This window comes from Parus major, chromosome 3 (genome assembly GCF_001522545.3).
Source record: "Parus major isolate Abel chromosome 3, Parus_major1.1, whole genome shotgun sequence".
Classification (NCBI taxonomy): domain Eukaryota; kingdom Metazoa; phylum Chordata; class Aves; order Passeriformes; family Paridae; genus Parus; species Parus major.
Window position 1 is genome coordinate 81,141,097 of NC_031770.1, and position 18,544 is coordinate 81,159,640.

At 35.3% G+C, this 18,544-nt stretch overlaps 1 protein-coding gene across 4 annotated transcripts in view; it reads left to right on the plus strand.

Moving 5' to 3' along the window:
- The window catches only part of PHIP (pleckstrin homology domain interacting protein), a 105,584-nt gene that overhangs the window by 55,698 nt on the left and 31,342 nt on the right, over positions 1-18,544 (plus strand). For all 4 annotated transcript variants that reach the window (XM_033512940.1, XM_033512939.1, XM_033512941.1 and 1 more), the window contains 7 exons: positions 2,344-2,569; positions 5,516-5,653; positions 6,667-6,850; positions 7,553-7,676; positions 15,453-15,593; positions 16,413-16,489; positions 17,164-17,395. In XM_033512940.1, the coding sequence (XP_033368831.1) occupies positions 2,344-2,569; positions 5,516-5,653; positions 6,667-6,850; positions 7,553-7,676; positions 15,453-15,593; positions 16,413-16,489; positions 17,164-17,395 (1,122 nt within the window). The remainder of the gene's footprint in view (positions 1-2,343; positions 2,570-5,515; positions 5,654-6,666; positions 6,851-7,552; positions 7,677-15,452; positions 15,594-16,412; positions 16,490-17,163; positions 17,396-18,544) is intronic.

Sequence of the window (18,544 nt, forward strand, 5' to 3'; positions counted from 1 at the left end):
CAGGCTTGGTACCATGACCACATTCCTGAGGAGCCTGATCTCTGAGCTTTCTAAGGCATTTGTTCCTGTAGGCTGCCACAGTACTTAGCTGGAAGTTTGTGTATGATGGATTCATGCAGTACTGGGGAAAACCTCTTTGTGTAACTGTGCCCATTTGGAGAAACTGAGCATTCTGAATGTGTGATTGGAGGAGAATCTATCTACAATAGCTCAGACCTTGTGGAAAGCTTTTGTGCTCATTCCCAAGCTAGGTTTGTGAAGTCATGAGTAGAAGACTCATATGCAAACAGTGATGTGATATCATCTTATTGTCATGAATTTGATCTCTAACAGTATATAAACAAATAAGTCTCATTGTTAGTAGTTCTGGCTGGCTTTCTGATGGAATGTCTAATTCTTCTGATTTTTCTCCGGATAAGAAATTTTCCTAGATTCCATTAGGGATGTTCTCTACCTGAAAGTTGTTCTGAGCCTGTGTTCTCCAAGAAATGCCATGTTATCTTATGGAGTAAAAAATTGTTATTTACTCTTTCTATTATGCTTGATTGCAATATAGGGTACACAGAAGTGTAATTGAGACAAAGTCTAGGACCGGGTCTCCCCTTGGCACACAAAACCTGGGATGCAGACTACCCTGTACAGCCAAGACACAACATAATAAAACTTACAGATTGTATGACCTTGCCATTGTTTTCCTCAGTGTGGGAAGTACTTAGCTCAAGGACTTGTACTAGGTGTAAGTAATGCATATTCTGTTATGATTTTCAGAGACATTTTAAGTCCTCTTAGGAGACCTATGTCTCTCTCATACTGAGCTATTGTGAGATGAAGAAATAAAGGTGTTAATCAGGCCTTGATTCTGTCAGTCAGACACATGAAAGCACTTTTATCTTTCTCATTTAGCCTCTGTTAAGAAAGAATCTGGCAGCAAGATTTCATCCTGTTGGCTTTTTACTTCAGTGGGATATCACCTTGTCCATATGCATTTTGTAAGAGTAGTCTTTTGAATCTCTGAGGTGAATTCTTTTCCATTGCATATTTCTTTGTATCTTTCCAGTTTCTTCCTCTGGTTATTTTTCTGAGTTTTTATGAGGTCTAGATCCCATGATTCCTATGATTTTTTCCCAATTCTTCTTTGTAAATCCTCTTCATGTGGATGCTTTTTCTGATGCTGTAATTGCCAAATGCCTGTTGTCATCTTTTTTCCCTGGTCTTCTTGCTCCCAGGATGGGAGGCATTTGTCATTGAGAGACCAGATGTCTCAATGAGTAGCTGCTATAATCTCTGCCTTACTACATAGCAAGTTACAGATTGGTCATCATAGAACATACTCTTCAGAAATCAGGGGATGTTCTATGACAACTTGGGCATTCTTCTCTCCATGCTCAAAAGACAAGATTTTGTTTTGAGATTTCTATGCATTGAGTCAATAATTTAATTGTTTTTATGCTGCACTGGAAATATTAATTTATGTGAATGATGATTTTATGATTTGATTTTCACTTGTTCCTAGTTCAACTGAGTACACGAGTGAGCTGCCGCAGGGTTTGCTTGCCAGTAGGTGGTCTTGGGTTGTGTAGGTTATGCATCAGCCTCTCTTCTATTCACTTTCTCTTTTCTCCTGTGCTTTGATATCTTTCTTATTGCACAATACTTAGATACATGTGCCAGTGAGGGATTGAGCATACGTCTTTTTATATTTATTTGGACAAAAAATTCTTCAGTCTTGAGGGTCTGTGGAAGGTCATCTATAATAAATTAGGAGCAGGTGGACAGAAATAAAAAAGAAAACTTAGTTAAAAATTCAATTTTTATCTTGGCTTTATTTTATTGATTGAATATTTTTCTGATATCTAGCAATATAGTAAGGATATATATATTTTGATGGTGTTAAAATATTTGACAATGCCCTGATGTAATAAATACTTTTCCTAGTCTTCTGCCTGCACCATATCTCATAAGTCACAATTTTTTATCAGAAAATTTATTCATGTGTTCAGACTACAGAAGAAAATTTATAAACTAATACATTAATGCTTTATTTGGTCAGATGTCTTCGAGTAGTTAAATGTTACCCCATTCCCCTATTCTTTACATGCTTCCCACCCTCAAACATGTGTATTATTCTCTTTGCAGTGTCATACAGAAAAGAGTACTTTGAAATAAAATAAGAATGTAGTAATTGAATTTTCCCTTTTAAACTGAAATTAACACATCAGCTTACAGCCCTGTTTTTTGCAAAAGTGACCATGAGTACCACTGTTAAAATACTTTTGGCAGTTCTCTTCTATATGCTTTTCTAATAGGTTTTTTAAAAAAATTACAAAATGACTTTGTTTACAGATAGCAGATCAGATGTTCTTTCATAGTGATTATCGGCCCCTTATCCGTGATGCCAACAACTTTGTCCTGGATGAACAGACACAGCAGGCTCCACACCTTATGCCTCCCCCATTTTTGGTTGATGTGGATGGCAACCCTCATCCTGCAAGGTATCAAAGACTAGTTCCTGGTCGTGAGAACTGCAGGGAGGAACAGCTTATTCCTCAGATGGGAGTGACCTCTTCAGGTATGGAAAATTTCACTTCACTGAACAGTAGTCTAGTTACCTTCAGTTGTTCTACAATTTCACTTTGTCCTTTTTCTTCATTTATGGGCATAGTAGTTCATGTAGCGTGGAAGAATTACCGTGTCTTTGGCATTGATTGCTTATGACAATTTCATTTGCAGTATTGTCATCAATCAAGTTGGCACTAGATGATGATATAACACCAGTTAGCTTGGAGTTTGTTTCATTACTGGAGCAGTGTATTATGCTGTGTGAGCTCTCAGTTGTCTCTTTAGGATAAGATTTTCTGCTTTAGAAAACCTATGAAATAGACTGATCTTCCACAGATCAGTTAGAAAAGGTAACACCTACAAGAACAGAAAAATAAGAAGACATCTGAAAAAAGCAAAATTCTCTTCCTCTTTAGTTGAAGACAGTCATTAGTTTTAAGCTTTGGTGATTTGGTTAAAGAACTTAAGACTTGATAAAGGTGTAAAATCTAGGAAGTTCCTTGAAAGTTTTATTCTCATGCACATGACATGAGAAGAGTATGCAAGTATTGGGCCAAGGGCTGGCTGTTGGAAACTGCCTAAAGGTGTTTCACATGGGTAGGGATGGAAAAACAATGCTTACTTACTATGTGTCACTAGTTTGATATTAGTATGACTAAGCAAATAGTGACTGGTGAAACTAGCTTTAAAAGTTTTCAAGATAAGCATTGTTAACTATTTGTGTATTTTTGAAAATATGTGAAAACTGACTGTTACTGTAAATTTTAATTTATATGTTCATGAGACTTAAGAATGTCTGTGTGGCAGACATTCCAGGAAGGGGTAACTGAAGGTGTTTTTACAAAAAAATCTCTTCATCCTTATTTGTAGACCTCAGGATTATAGGACAGTGAATATTTAAATATTTTTAGGGGAGGATTTCCATGTTTCCTCTGAAATTACAGGAAGAAATGCTACCTGAGAAGCAACTGTAAAAAGGAGAATATCACATTCCTGGTGAATGTAAATTTCTTAGCTAGCGTCTTTGAAATAAAATTTGATTTTTAGGGAAGGATGACATTTTACTTGATTGTTACAGTTAAAGTGTGAATCCATTGCATTGTGAAATTCTCCAAATTTGAAAATGTCCTGGGTGCGTTCTTCAATATATCTTGAAACAAGTCTCTGCACACAGGCCCAATAAAATTAAATTTAGTGGTCTGTCTGCATGACACATGAATGCTTATAGGAAGTTGGTGTCCATAGCATTTTGTTTAATAGCAGGGAGCTATCCACCAGCTTGGAAGGTGATGGAGAGACACAAGACAGTTTTGTACCTTTTTGCAATATAGCAACAATGTAGTTGTATGCAGACCTAAACAGAATTAATGTATTTTATATGTTCCCTTCCACTAAGGCAGTTCCATTTCTTTCTGAAGCTTTGTTGTGGGCTTTGATGCATCTCACTTAGAGCAGTGACCATTCATTTCTTGTTAAGTTTTCTGTAGTTTCTAAGAGTAGGGGGACTTTAGATAGTCATACATGATTTACTGCCTTGATGAACATGAAGCTCCTTTAAACCAAATGTTTTGAAAAAATCAAGTATACACAAGTGTCTTTATTATTTTATTTAAAAAGAAACCACTTGCTGTTTCTTGCTAAGGCATTGTCTCACAGGCTAGATACATAAAAACATTCCTTTTGTTTAGATAGCAGTTTCCTTATTTAAGATCATTCTTGGTTTATTAGTAGTATTTCTCATTGTTCTTAGTAGACAGTATGTCTGCTCACAAGATCGACAAATTAATCTGTCTCACTTATATGAGTCAGAAAACATCCAGCTGTTGTTATACCAGAGCTCATTCCATTATTCCTAGGTTCTGCTGCTTTAGGGAAGTTGACTTCAATAACCTTTAAAGCCTGAGAGCACTGTCTTAAATATTTATGGTTTTTTTCTGCATACTGTTAAGAGATAGCAGCTTCTGTGCAGCCACATAATCAAAGCTCTTCATTTCACAGCACAATTACTGTAATACCTAGTCTTTGATCTTGCAAAGTGTAGTTTATACTGTTATATTTCTTTGGAATCATGCTGGAAAAATAATATCTATCTCTTGTTTCTTCGAGCATTGTTACTCCTCATTACAAAGTTTGCAAGTTCTGCTTCTCTTGGCTAGAGCTTCCCACCATTCCACTCCACCATCTCACTGTTCTGTGTGGAGATGTCTGACTTCTTTTTTGAATCAGTACTGTAACCTTTGTCTTTTTTCTCTGTACCTCTCTAACTGTTTTATGTGATCATTGTAAGTATGAAAACAGGTTTTGTGTTGTTCATGCTTATGTGTGGTGTATTTTGCTTGCTGCTCAGAAACAGCATTATCACCTTGTAATCACTTCTTTGGAGTCACTGTTTCCCATCTTCAATTCACAAGAACTACCCACAAGGAGGTTTCTTGGCTGTTTGACGTACCAAAGAAAATTACCGTTACTTGATCTGTGTGATTGTTACGTCCATGTGGAGCTCAATTAAACATTTTTACTGCTGGGTGTTCTACAATATAGATAATTATTTTCTAATTCAGTTAGACCTTGATGTAGCTCTTTCATTGAAGCTTATGAAGTGTTTTTTAATGCATTTGAAGCAGGCTAATCTTGCATTTGAACAATTTGCATTGACTGAGCTGGCAAACAACAGTTGTATTAAGCTTCTGTGGCTTGCTGGCACTTGTTCAAATTTAACCTTTTATTAGAGGTGAAATGTGTTCATCTTGACCCTGCATCAGAAAATATAATGCTCTCAAATATATTAAGAGAAGAAGTTGACCTGTTTTAATAAATGGCTGTTAGAAAAATAAGCATTAGACCATAGTTACACATGTGATAATTTACTGTGCTTGTTTTAGATGAGTTGTTTGTTACATAAATTTCCTAAAAATTTACATTTGTCTGTTGTTCTCCTGTATATTTTACTTCACAGGATTGAATCAAGTTCTTAGTCAGCAAGCAAATCAAGAAATTAGTCCGTTGGATAGCATGATTCAAAGACTTCAGCAAGAGCAGGACCAGAGACGTTCTGGGGAGGCAGGAACCAGTAGTACCAGCCGGATAAGCAGAGGTAGATCACTGGGGAAGGGTGTTGAGGTTGAGAGCTGGAAAACATAGATCCCTTTATATTGTTCATTCTCTGTGCATTTTGTTGAACTAGTAGAAAGGAGGTATGGAGCTGTAGAAAGTAGTACAGCTCTCCTTTTTTTTTTTTTTTCCTGCCTTTTGTAAAATGTTTTGGTTCTTAACATTACAGACTTTTTTATTATTGTCTCCTCACTCAGGGAATTGCAGCAACTGTGTTCCCTTAGAAGTAACTACCCTACTGTTTAATCTATAGCTGGCCATCTAGTTGTTTGAAATCTGACTACTTTTAAATAAGGATACAGGAGGAAGAAAAGTAGAACTCTGCAAAATTTTTCCATGTTTCAGTGTCTTGCACTAGAGTACACAGTAGTTTTCAACACTTGAAAAATTATGATTAGCAATCCACTAGGTTGAGCAGGATTAGCTTGTGTGTGTAAGGATATGGAAAAATGTTGGTATTTTGCTACTGTGTAGGTGTTCAAAGGCTCTTGCATGTGTGTGTGATTTTGTTCTGGGTTATTTTTAACCTCTTGGCCATTTCAGTTTTTTGTCTGTAAATTTTACAGCTTGATTCCTAATTTCCAGTGTTGAGGCTTGATTTTTTTGAAGGCAGAAGACTGTTGAAGGAGCACACTGATTCATTGAGATAGCTCACTGTTTTATAACACAGATCTAGAGTCCAGTACCAATAGTCAGCTTTGCATAAATGTTTTCAAAGGTATTTTTAAAGAAGCAAACATTTCCTTCGCTTCAGATTGTTGGTACATCTGCTTCTTTATTATGTGAATATTTGAACAGAGTGCTGCAGCCCAGTAGCAGTTTGTGCTGTCATATGGTGACTGTAGAAACTGCTGAAATACTTATACTCAGTTAATATGATTTCTTTTGAAGTAATAGATCAAGTACAGTTATTTTTTCCATTTCATTCCAAGTTTTCATTTTCAAATGCTTCCTTAAGAATTTCAGATCAAGAACTATTGCTTTTTGACTTTTTAGGATCTGTAAGCTCTACCTCAGAAGTGCATTCCCCACCAAATATAGGGTTAAGGCGCAGTGGACAAATTGAAGGTGTGCGTCAGATGCACAGCAATGCACCAAGAAGTGAAATAGCCACTGAGCGGGACCTTGTGGCTTGGAGTCGCAGGGTGGTAGTGCCTGAACTGTCTTCTGGTGTGGCCAGGTAAGCACAGATCAAGAATTTTACTGTGGTGAACTTAAATGGAACAGTTTTGGAGCTTCTATCACCATTCACATCGTCATTTGTTTTCTGTGTTGTCATCTCAAATTTCTTAGAAAATCAGTTTGTTTGAAATCACTTGTTTGTATATCACTTGAAAAATCTTGTAATTCCAGAAGGATTGGGAATAAAAATTGCCCTTTTAATGAATAACACAGTGACTGAACTTGTATAGGTAATGGAATCTAGTTGCCTCAGTATCTTCTGACTTGCAGCATAAGATTATATGTTTTAATTCCAGTCATTATATGGCATTTTATGGCTGGAATGCTGACGTAAACTATTGGGTGTCTGAGATGAATTTTGATTTCCAAACTGGAACTTCAATTTTTTTAGTAATTCTTGCGATGAGTACTTAAATCAGTAAGTCAAAAAACTTACTTGCCATAGTCAAACATAAACTGCTCTAGTTTAATGAAGATGAAAACTTTACTTTGTTTGAAAAGAACTGCTCTAGTTTAATGAAATAAGATGAAAATCTTTGTTCGAAAAAACCTAATTTAAAAGCCATGTGCTAACTGTAAAGAGAAGAACTGCTGTTCAAAGAATGCTATAGATGTTGAATGTCTATTCCTTGGTTCGGAACAGATCCTCTCAGCTGTAGTAATATCCTTTAAAGTTAACATCTCAGTTTTCTTTTTTCAGTAGGCAGGAAGAATGGAGAACAGCCAAGGGAGAAGAAGAAATAAGGGTGTATCGATCAGAAGAGAAACGAAAACATGTAATGAGTCACATTCCAAGAGAAAACAAAATACCTACGTTCTCTAAGGTAAGAAGTCCACCTGTGCTTTACCACAGAATGCAGCATAAAATTTAATTCAGTAAGTTGGGTCACATAAATTTACATTCTTTTTCTCAGTTTTAAATTTACAAACCAGGGTACGGAAGTTTGTTTACGTCACCAGAATGAGGAAGCCTGTCTCTACTGATGTTTCAATATGTTCTGAATAATAAACAACATGGCTTGCTTTCAGAAGTGGGGGAAAATCCCTGCAAATCTGGTGTTAGGAACATGATTTGCTGTAGGGAGCCTGTCACTATTAATCAATACACTCTGCTACTGTTGTCGACTGTTTGACATACTGTTCTGTGGATAGTTCTATTAAAACTCAAGTCAGAGTTCTTAAACTTAAATTGAATTAAATAGATTAAATACATCTCCAAATAGAGATTTGGGTATTTTCTCTTATGGTACCCTAAAAATCATATTGTGGGCTGTTATGGGATATATCTAAGTTCTGATTTTTGCTAGAGCTGGGAGTATGTTTTCAGGAAAGATGAAAACAGGATAGATTAAGTACAAGGAAATAAGTTGTATTAAATTGTCATAAGAGACTTTTTTTTTTCTATAACTTGCAAAAAATTTTAATCTTGCATCTTTTTTAAGATTAAGAAAATTTGAAGGATATATATTCTATGTTTACAGAAAACATTTTATGTCTCCTTAATTTTAAATAAATTTTATTTATGAATTGCACATGCTTATCTATGCTTTTCTAACTAAATAACCAACTATGTTTTTGTAATAAGGGAAGTAAATTTTAGCAATGGTAAAAGAGAACCCATACTTTGGGTTTTGTAATATGCTTAATATAGATGAGACTTTTTCCACCCTCAATCCAAAGCTTGTAACAAAGCTTTGCAAGCTGTACAGCTTTCAGAAACACCTGCAAATTGTGGCAATTGTGATGGGAAAGTAAAAATCATTTATGGGATATAAGGTGGAAAAATGAATAAATGAAATAAAGAGAGCAAGTATGCAAAAGACTGAAGCTCTTAATGTTGAGTTCTATACTTAGTGCCTGTGCTGTTTATTGCTTGCTTGCTTGTGAAGGAAGGAACTGAGATTGCTTTCAATCTGAAAATAAGTAAATTTCAGATGCTTTGTAGTGATTCTGTAATATTTAATAATGATGAGTTAATTTTTATGTAGTAGAGTAAGTCTGAGATTAACAAATATATATTTGACGCTGAACTTCAATATTGTTTTTCTGCTTTTTTCATTCTCAACCAAATTAAAGATTTCAGAAGAAATGATGTGAAGTCTCCTCTATCCACAGTCCCCCAATAACTTGAAATTTCTTTTTAATATTTATTTCTTATTTTTTCCTTCAATTTTCTTCATGTGTTAAAATTTGAGTGCATTGCTATCTGAAAAAATGGCACTGATGTGCTCTTTTCAGTTCTGCAGTCACCAACATTGTGTGTTTACCCAAGATACACTGAAAAAAAATTGTTCACTTTTGTCTCCAGTGTTTTGTACATTGAGGAGGAAACTTTATGCCACGTGACAGGACTCATTGGTGAAATACCAGGACAGCAGAAGTCTTTGGAACCCTTATTTTTCTTTTGGTAGTAATAGAAAAAAGGGCCTGACAAATTCAGATTTTGACAAAGTTTTTTCCTGTCTTGAGGGGATGTGTTTTGGTGTGCTGATTTATACACCTTATTTTAGTTTAATTAAGCAGGTGCACTGCTCAAGGGTTTATATTTTTTTTTGCTTGTCTTTAGCTACAGCCTAGTCAAAAGATCCTTCCTGATAATGTGAATAAATACCAAATTACCATTAACAGTTACAGTTTTCTTCTAAGATATCACTAGGGCATAAAAGTTTAACAGAATAGGCTAGCTGGTCCAGCATTTTGGTTTTTGCAATCACTCTTATGATATCTTTGAAACAAAGAAACTTAAAGTAAGTGTTTTTTAAAATCCTGTTTAAAATATTTTTTTTTGTATCCAAACCATAATGATAGTACTGGATCTTTTGAACCCCCTATTTTTATTTATATTGTATATATATATATATATATATATGTTTATAGATATTTATCTCCTTGAAATCCTTCAGAGCAACTGCTACTTGCTTTCATATATTTACACCTGGGGGGTTCTGTGATCTGGATTCTCAGAATGTGAGGGAGAAACTTGGTAAATCCTTTAGTCACTTTCCACCTTTGTTCTGAGGAAATAACGAAAAACCCCAGGCAATCGTGGTCTTTTCATTTGAGTGTGTCAGTAAATTTTCTATATAAAAATTACTGATATAGTTAGTAATACTTTCAGAACACTTAAAGCCTTCATAAACCCTACTGAATACTTTTTTATGGCATCTTGAAATAAAAAGGTTGTATTCTTCAATAGTTGATTCTTCATTAAATATGTCACTTTTTGGAGGACTCAGACTGCTGAGAAGTACACTAATTCAAATCTCTTGAGTAAAATCTCAGAGGGATTCAGAAATAAGTAGATATCCCCTGGGCTTCAAATAAGCACGTTTCAAGAAGATAAAGGTGTTTGATCTTGAGTGATTGAGTCTCACAATTAAATTAACTGCTCACATTTTTATGATTTTTGTTGTTGCTTACAGTTAACACGAGCAACACTTCTGCTCAGGAGTGTCTGAGCAACAGGAATAGTGAATTGAAATTGTCATCTTCTGTAGTGCTCACAGTAAATTCAGATAAACACCTGGGAAGAGAAGTAAGATCTACTGCAATCCAATTGTGCAGTATTTTTAGGGCTGTTTTAAATAGAAATTAATAACTTCATTATAGTTGCTCTTTTGTTGCTGTTCATTTACAGTGACAGTGTCACTTTAAATACAAGCTGTGTTAGGTTGAAGATACTACTGGAAAGCACAGTGTAAATCTTTTCCTTGAGAACATCTAATAGGTTTTGATACTGATTCCATCTAAGTTATATTATAGTACTACTGCAAGACCATAGTCTTTATTGCATAGTGAATTCTTACAGGTTTAATGAGAGAATTTATGATCTAAAGGAGATAGGGAACACTTCCAGCAAAATACAGGGCATGGCATTTTCTTCCAGTAATCTCTAGACCTAAAAACTACAGCATCAAGAATTCTAGAAAATGTGTCACTTTATAGACCTGTCAGTTTTTCTGGGAACTGAGTAAAACAAGACTTATATTTAAAACATTGTATTCATAGGAAAGCTCAGTTGTAGTTCATAGCAGTAGGAAATACGGGATTTTATATGAACTTTTGAAATTTATCAGGTCTATTCATATAATAATGATAATGATGAAATAATATTTTGTTCTGTTCATTCTAACTGAAAGAGGTCAAAAATACAGAAGTAAAATGAAAAGATGGGCAGGAATGAATGTTCTTAGCATTTTAGATTGTAATATAAAGTGTGGGTCAATAAGGAAGAACACAGAGCAGCTGTAATTACATTTTGAGGAGATTCCAAAGTCCTACTGATAATTTTTAATCCAGGGTCATGTGTTAAAAGTAGTACAGAATTATAATTCAGTCTTTCTTCTTTAACAATATCTGCAGTTTAAATGGAAGTCACATAAGTATTCTGCTATTGAAAGCCCACATTTCTTTGACACAGGTCATACAGGAAAGTGTTTGTATATGATTGCTTAAGGGACTAATGGAGTTGTGGGGCAGAAACTAAAAACTCGGATATTTTGACCTGAATAGTACTTTGTAAATAGTATTTAGTATCACTGACTTGCAGGCTGAATGATGAAGTTGGTTTGACTTTCAAAGTCATTGGTGAGGAATAGGGATTTTTCTATTATTAAACAAAAACACCTAAAAAAGCAAATGGCAAAAACTTGAACCCAAATACATTAATGAAAGATGGTAGAATGGGATTTTTGCACCTTCAAAATGGAGCTGTATTCCAAATTACTTGTTTTCAGGAGCAGATGAAAGTTGAGATAAATAACATGCTTAGGTAAATATTCCCAGTCCAAGTAATTAAGAGGATTAGTTTATTAAACTACTGGGATTAGAGCATTTTAATAAATATTTAAGAGTGTGAAATTTCTGTACACTAGAGGGTTGATGTGATGTGTGTCCTAGTAAAATGTGACAAAAATGGAAATATTCCTCATTATCATTAAGTGGAAATGGTATGCCAAAATTTCAAGGAATTAACATGGGAAATTGTTATGAATGGAAAAAAGCAGGCATAGGCCTCTGTTGTGATGGGTGCAAATGACAGCATTGTAAACTAACAGAACCCAGGGAAGAGAAACATGTACTTTGTTCTGCTGAAAGTGGCTTGTGTTCCACAGAAATAAGTTTTCTACTTACATGTTATTTAAACAATACTTCCAATTAAATCAGCCACATATTAAGAGGAAAATATTCTAAAACTTCAGAGACTAGCACTTAGTGCTTAGTGTCTGTTACTTTCACTGCTTTTGGAACAGTTTAAAATAATTTTTTGCATACATGTGATGTGGTAAGAGTAAAAACTATGTAATTACAGACACTGATTCAGATTTGAGACTGTGTAAGAGTGAAAGAGAAAATGCCATGGCAAGACATCTATTTAATGCTGGGGTTTTGATATTGGACATATGCTTGTGCCTTGTCCCTATTAAACTTTCTAGTAGAAGTTGATTCCTGTTGCCTTAATGAAGGAGGAATCATTTTCACATAAAAAAATAGATGCTGCTGGTTAAGAAATACCATGAAATTGCTACAGCCAAAGCTTCCCAAAATTGCTTCAGCCCTGTATGAGACTGCAGCAAAGCTGTGCTTCCAAGTGCTGTCAGAGTCATAAGGATGTAGCATGCAGTGTGGTCTGAGTTGTCAGGACACCACTGGTTTCCCACTGTATCTCTCGCAAATGAAGTTACCAAGACCTCCAGCAGTGTCCAGTATTCCTCTCAAATACAGGAAATGCCATCATTTTTATTTCACAGAAAAACTGTTCTGACAGGAGCTGTAATTTCTGCTGTATCTATAGATGTGCTCTGATACTGACTTGAAGCCTTGGACAGGGTACAAGGTACTTGTCAGCATATATGACTGTTCATCAAAGTGTTTAGAGAGAAAACGATGATTGAACCTCAAATTATAGGTTATCTTGGTTTTATTTCCCAGCCTACTGTTAGAGTTGAGAGTACAATTTCAAGCTCTTTCTTTAGGTTGTATATTGAGGGAGAGGAGGCATCAGCTGTGTTTCCTCAGTTCTAGATGAACATGCTGGTGATAATTACATTTTGTCAGAAAAAGACCTGTAGTACTTCATAGTCAAACCTTCACATTCAGCTCCACCTCTCCCCCAAATAAATCAAGTTCTATATTACAGCTTCTCTTCAGATTTTGAAAAGCTAAGCTGAATAGGAATGATGTTAAAATACATTCTTTGGCAAGATGAGGCAATTGTATACTTTATGGCTCCTTTTCTCGTCCCTGCTTGAGCAGTGGGTTTAGACAAGGTGACATCTAGAGATACTTTCCAACGTGATTCTATTGTTCTGTTACTCGTTGATAAGTACTTGTGGTTTTGTTTTCCTGTTTTTTTGTTGTTTTTGGTTTTTTTTCTGGTCTTGTTTTGGCATTTTTTCTCTCCCAAAGCTGTTTGTTACCCTTCAGCATCACTGTGACCCAATATTTATACAGTGTTTTTTTCCCTCAAGCTTTGAACTGCCAAAAGAAAAAAAATCTTTTCAAAACCAAAGAATAATGTGAAGTGCTTCAGTTTTTCCAAGCATCTGTGGTTCTATTTGAGTAGAGTCAAGCTGTATTTATGATAGCTGTTTGAGAAACCTCACCTCTGAAGAGAAATGGGGAGGTACAGTTTTAGGACTTTTGTTTCTAGAGAAGAAACAAAAGTCAGGCAGTCAAGCTGTAAGGAAGCTTCTGCAAAATATGTCCTCCTTATTGTAACAGATACTTGTCTAGTTTGTTTCATTAGGGTTATGTGATTCCATTCTGTTGTCCCTGCTTTCTCTACTATGATTTACGGTGAAAAAGTCACAATTCAGTAGCAGAAGCAAGTTACTGTAACACTGGCTTTTGTGACCTCTTTGCTTCAGTAATGAATCTTCAGAGCTTGATGAGAAGTGAGCAGCCCCAGAAGGCTGAAGGCAAAAGGCTGTGAGTGATGGGCTCAGCCACTGGGCTTAGGGCTGCCTTGGGGCTGTTCTGAGTCAGGGCAGAGCAGCTTGAGGGGATCTGGTGTGTGCTGCCAGTTCGAATCCAGAAGGAGGAGTGGGTGCCCCAGGTCTCAAAAGTCTTGGGCAATGATAAAATGCTGATTGCTGAGCAGTCCCATTAGAAATGTCTCTGGTAGCTGTGCTGTCAATGATAACTTCCAACTAGACTGAAGGACAGAACAACAGAAGCACAGTACTCACTGAAAAGCAGTTTGTGTTGGTCCTCTGTGCTTTGATGAAAACTGGAACACAACTGTACAGAGTGGTGTGCTGGCTTACTTTCCTGAACTGATGCAGTCTTGCTTGCAGAAGCTGTGTATTTTCTAACAGGGAGCGTGGGAGAAAAACTAGTTACTAGACTTCTGCACTTTAATGATGATTGTTGTGGCTAAGGAAAACTAAATCTTTGCTACTATTGATTTGCCATGTTTTAGTCCAGCTTTTACTGAAAAAAGTGGGAGTTATTTTCCTCAACAAGGAAATTTAACCTCATGAACTAGCTTTTATCATACATGATAGAAAAGATTTTTTTCTTCCCTACAAAAGAAAAAAACAATCAAGAGGAATAGGTACAAGCAGTCTGCTGTACTAGAAGACTGTCAAAATATTAGTGTTTTGTTTTGTTCCAGTTCTGCTCTTCTTCATCTCTGGGACTTTTTTTTTCCAACTGTTATCAGCACCTAATAGATATCTGAGGTTTTCCTTGTGGCAAAAGGATAACACTGGGGAAGTGTACCTCTTTTTGTGGCATCTAGGAATGTGGCCAGAAATTATTTTGTTGGATCTGAGATAGGATGAAGTTCAACTATACATGCCAAAAAAAAAATAGCACAGAACTCTTGAAATTGAAATCATAACTCTTGTTCTTTTTCCCAGTGACTGGGGACTAACACAGGATTGTACACTTGGAGTTGAGAGCAAGCGTTTGCATTCTATATATTCTACAGGAGGAATAAAATCTCTTCATGCTGGAGCATGAAGTGTTTCTAAATGACAACTTTATTTCATTCTTTTAAGCTTCATAAGAACTAATATTCTTTCAAACTGACTCATTCATTTGAGCTCTGCAATGCATCATCATACTATTTAAAGGTTGTATTTGCTAACATTCATCTCTCTATGTGAAGGGGGATGTATTGCTTTGCGGGTTTCTTTTCTAATACATCTGGCCCCTTGGCTGCAAAATAATACTCTGGACTTCTGTTTAAGAGTCTTCTTTCCTTAGCCATTTTTAGAGTAATTCTGAGTTTTTACAAGCCCTTATCGGCCTATCAGTAGTTATATTTTAGTCCTTGTTTTAGTCCTTGTTAACTGACATGTACTTTGCAGAGAATGATTATTTTTAATGGTTACAGATTTTTAAATTGTTTTGTGTCTGGGAAGAAATTTAATTATTTCCAGAATAATTTTGGTTATTTCCAGAATAGTTTTGGTGCTTATATTCATTCAACTACGCATATGGAGTGTTTTCTTCGGCAGCTTTTTAGTTTTGGACTTGTAATTTTTTATCAATGTAAAAATTGCTTCCTGGAATACTATATTAAAGAAAATGCTATGCATTAATAAAATGTATACTCAAAAATTATGTATTTTGGCTTTGTATCTTCACAGAACCATTCTCATGATAATTTACTTGATGCTAGTGACTCAAAGAAACAAGCAGCTAATCAGCACAATTACCGTACAAGATATGCAGTAGAAGAAACTGCAAGGCCTGCTGAAGAGTTGGAAAATGGACACAGTTCTTCAGATGTAAGATTCTGGTTCTTGAGGCAGTCTTACGTATTGCATTTCTACTCATTAATCTCCTACTTCAGCTAATGAAACATTGTTTCTAGTGGGAATTCAAGTTACATTTTTCATTGTGTGTTTCCTTTCACCTCTTAAAAAAATTATGTTGTATTAGGTTTTCACATGCTTGTATATATACATATACACATATACATGTTGTATATGTTTAGCTTTGACTTAAGTAATTGACAAAGGAGAAAAATACTCATTTGTAAGGGTATTTTGCAGAGTATATGTGCAATTTGTAAGCCTAGTCAGTACTGCCCATGTGGCCTAGCAATGTGGGCACCAACTTTAGGTGATCCTGCTTGAACAGGGAGGTTGGATAACATGAGCTCCAGAAGTCCCTTCCAGCCTCAATTATTCTGTGCTTGTGTAACTGTGGTAGAGAATGAGTGAGCAGTACATAAAGTTCATATTGGGTTTTTGTTTGATATTAAAAAGATGTGGAAATATGACATAATTTTTGAGAAATAAAAAATGAAATAATTTTTGAGAAGATAAGCTAGCTTTGTCAAATGGTGATGAGATGTTGCTCTACACTGTGCTAGGCACTGATACTTCTTTGTGTAAGTCCACTGAAGTAAAGAAACTATCTGCAAACTAAAATGCCTTTTTAACATAAAGCTTCTAGAATCCCAGATGTTTATAGCACATCTAAAGCCTAGAAAAGTTTTCATTGTATTGTCATATATTATAACTTGAGCTCTAAAGAAAATGCTTTCTTTTTCTCTGCCTCCACCTCTGTCCCTTCCCAATGCCCTCTGCCCTCCTTATTAGGAAGGGGAAGTAGTTGTTGCCAGTGGTGGAACATCAGAAGATGACGAAAGAGCATGGCACAGTGATGGCAGTTCTAGGTAAGTGACAACATATATAATTTACAGAGAAAATTCTTGCCAAGAAATCTTTAATAATTTTTGCTGTAAATGGTAAATGAGTAATAACTGACACTTGTCCAGATTTAGAAGAGAAGGTGAACAAGAACATGAAAATTTCAGGATTTAATTTTCAGTCATATTGCTGACTAAAATTTAGGGAAGGGTTTTCCCTGTTTGCTAGAAGCAGAATTGTTTTCCGGAAGGTGTTTCTTTTCAGGCACAAACACTTCAGTCAGGTAGTAGCAGTTTGCTATGGCTCTCAGTCTGAGCTGTGATCCTTGGTTTGAAATTAGAGAGCAAATAAAGCATCCTGTATTTTTTCATTCAAAGCTGTTCAAAACAAGAAGTCTTGAAAACAATATTCAGACGTCAGTGTTTATCATCTTGAACTGATGAAGTAAATACAGTGTTTACTTTAAGGGATGCTATAAGTTAAGCTTCTTGCAGTACCAAATGATGTCAGGGCTTTTGGTTTACTACGATATAAATTGTAGATAGAATATAGGGTTTTAAGCATTAGGATTTTAACTATTAAAACATTGTAGTTAGCTAGACCATTAACTGTAATCTTTTACTGGGTTATTTTATGTAATCCAATGCACTTTTTAACTTTGGGGTTTTAATTTCTTTTTTCTTTGTTATATCATATATAGTGACTATTCTAGTGATTATTCTGACTGGACGGCAGATGCAGGAATCAATTTGCAACCACCAAAGAAAATTCCTAAAATTAAAACAAAGAAAGCAGAAAGTAGTTCAGAGGATGAAGAAGGACCTGAAAAACAAAGGAAGCAAATTAAAAAGGAAAGGAAAAAGGGTATTGAGGAGAAAGATGGACCATCAACATCACCAAAGAAGAGGAAACCCAAAGAGAGAAAACAAAAGGTTAGATGTTCTTTGTGTATTATAGGTTGCTTATTCCTGCTGACTTAGAAATAATAGGATGAGTGATTGTCTTACATATACAATTTAATATTGTCTAATTTTGAAACACATCATGACTTTTAACAAATGATAATTAAAGACTCTTCCAAGTCAAATGATAGATGGCTATAATGATATGCTTTCTGAATATGATACGTCTGACATAAGGAGCACTTCTAATGTCCTTATCACTATCCTTGCTCACACCAGAAACTTCCTTTCTGTGGAAGTAGAATATTTGACTTCAATACAACTGAGTATTGCTATAACATGCCAGTATTTTTTAAAGCTGTGCTGACTTGTCTCCCTATAGAATTGCAAGTTCTTTTAGATCTGCACAACCATTTTTTTTCTGTCAATTCTATGATATATGATATTTGCATTATGCTTGCCACTGTTAACTCCATCAAGGGAAATATGACTTGATCAGGATATTTTTTTGTTGTCTGTATTTTGTTTGCTTTATAATATAATGCAATTACAATTTAAATCAGTGCAAAGAAATTTTCAGTGACTTCAGTTATTTTCAGTGTGGTTTTTGAGAAGTTGTTTTGTTTTCAGTTGTTAGATCTGAAAACTTCACTCTTCCTTCTTTCTTTACAGAGGCCAGAAGTGATCTGGTAGATGCTAATTATCATCTGGTAGATGCTAATTGTTTTTGTAAAGTTACAGCTTCTCTTTTTGTAGTACCCAAGGAAGCTAACTGTATCATCTAAATTAAATACTTGCATTTTGTTTATTTATTAGATTAGGAGTCCTCAGTCTACTTTAGGATCATTATTTCAGTGTTTTAGACCTCATTGGAATGTAGACAAAGCAGCTGTTTGAACACGGAGGTTGGCAGTGTGTGATTAGCTGTGAATCTCTGGTATGGCATGCGGGATGTCGGGTCCTAGTCTTTATTCTTTATTTAGGCTACTTTTTGTGTATTGTACACAGTCATTAGTTGCACTGTCAATACTAATAGTATATTGCTATTTACACAGTCTGAAACCAAAAGAAGGTATGAAAAGGGCTAAGAAAGCAGATTAGAAACATATATGGTGGGGGACTTTTTAAATGATTTAAACATCTAGTTTAGTTTACTATTGTAAAATAAAAAACTAGTTG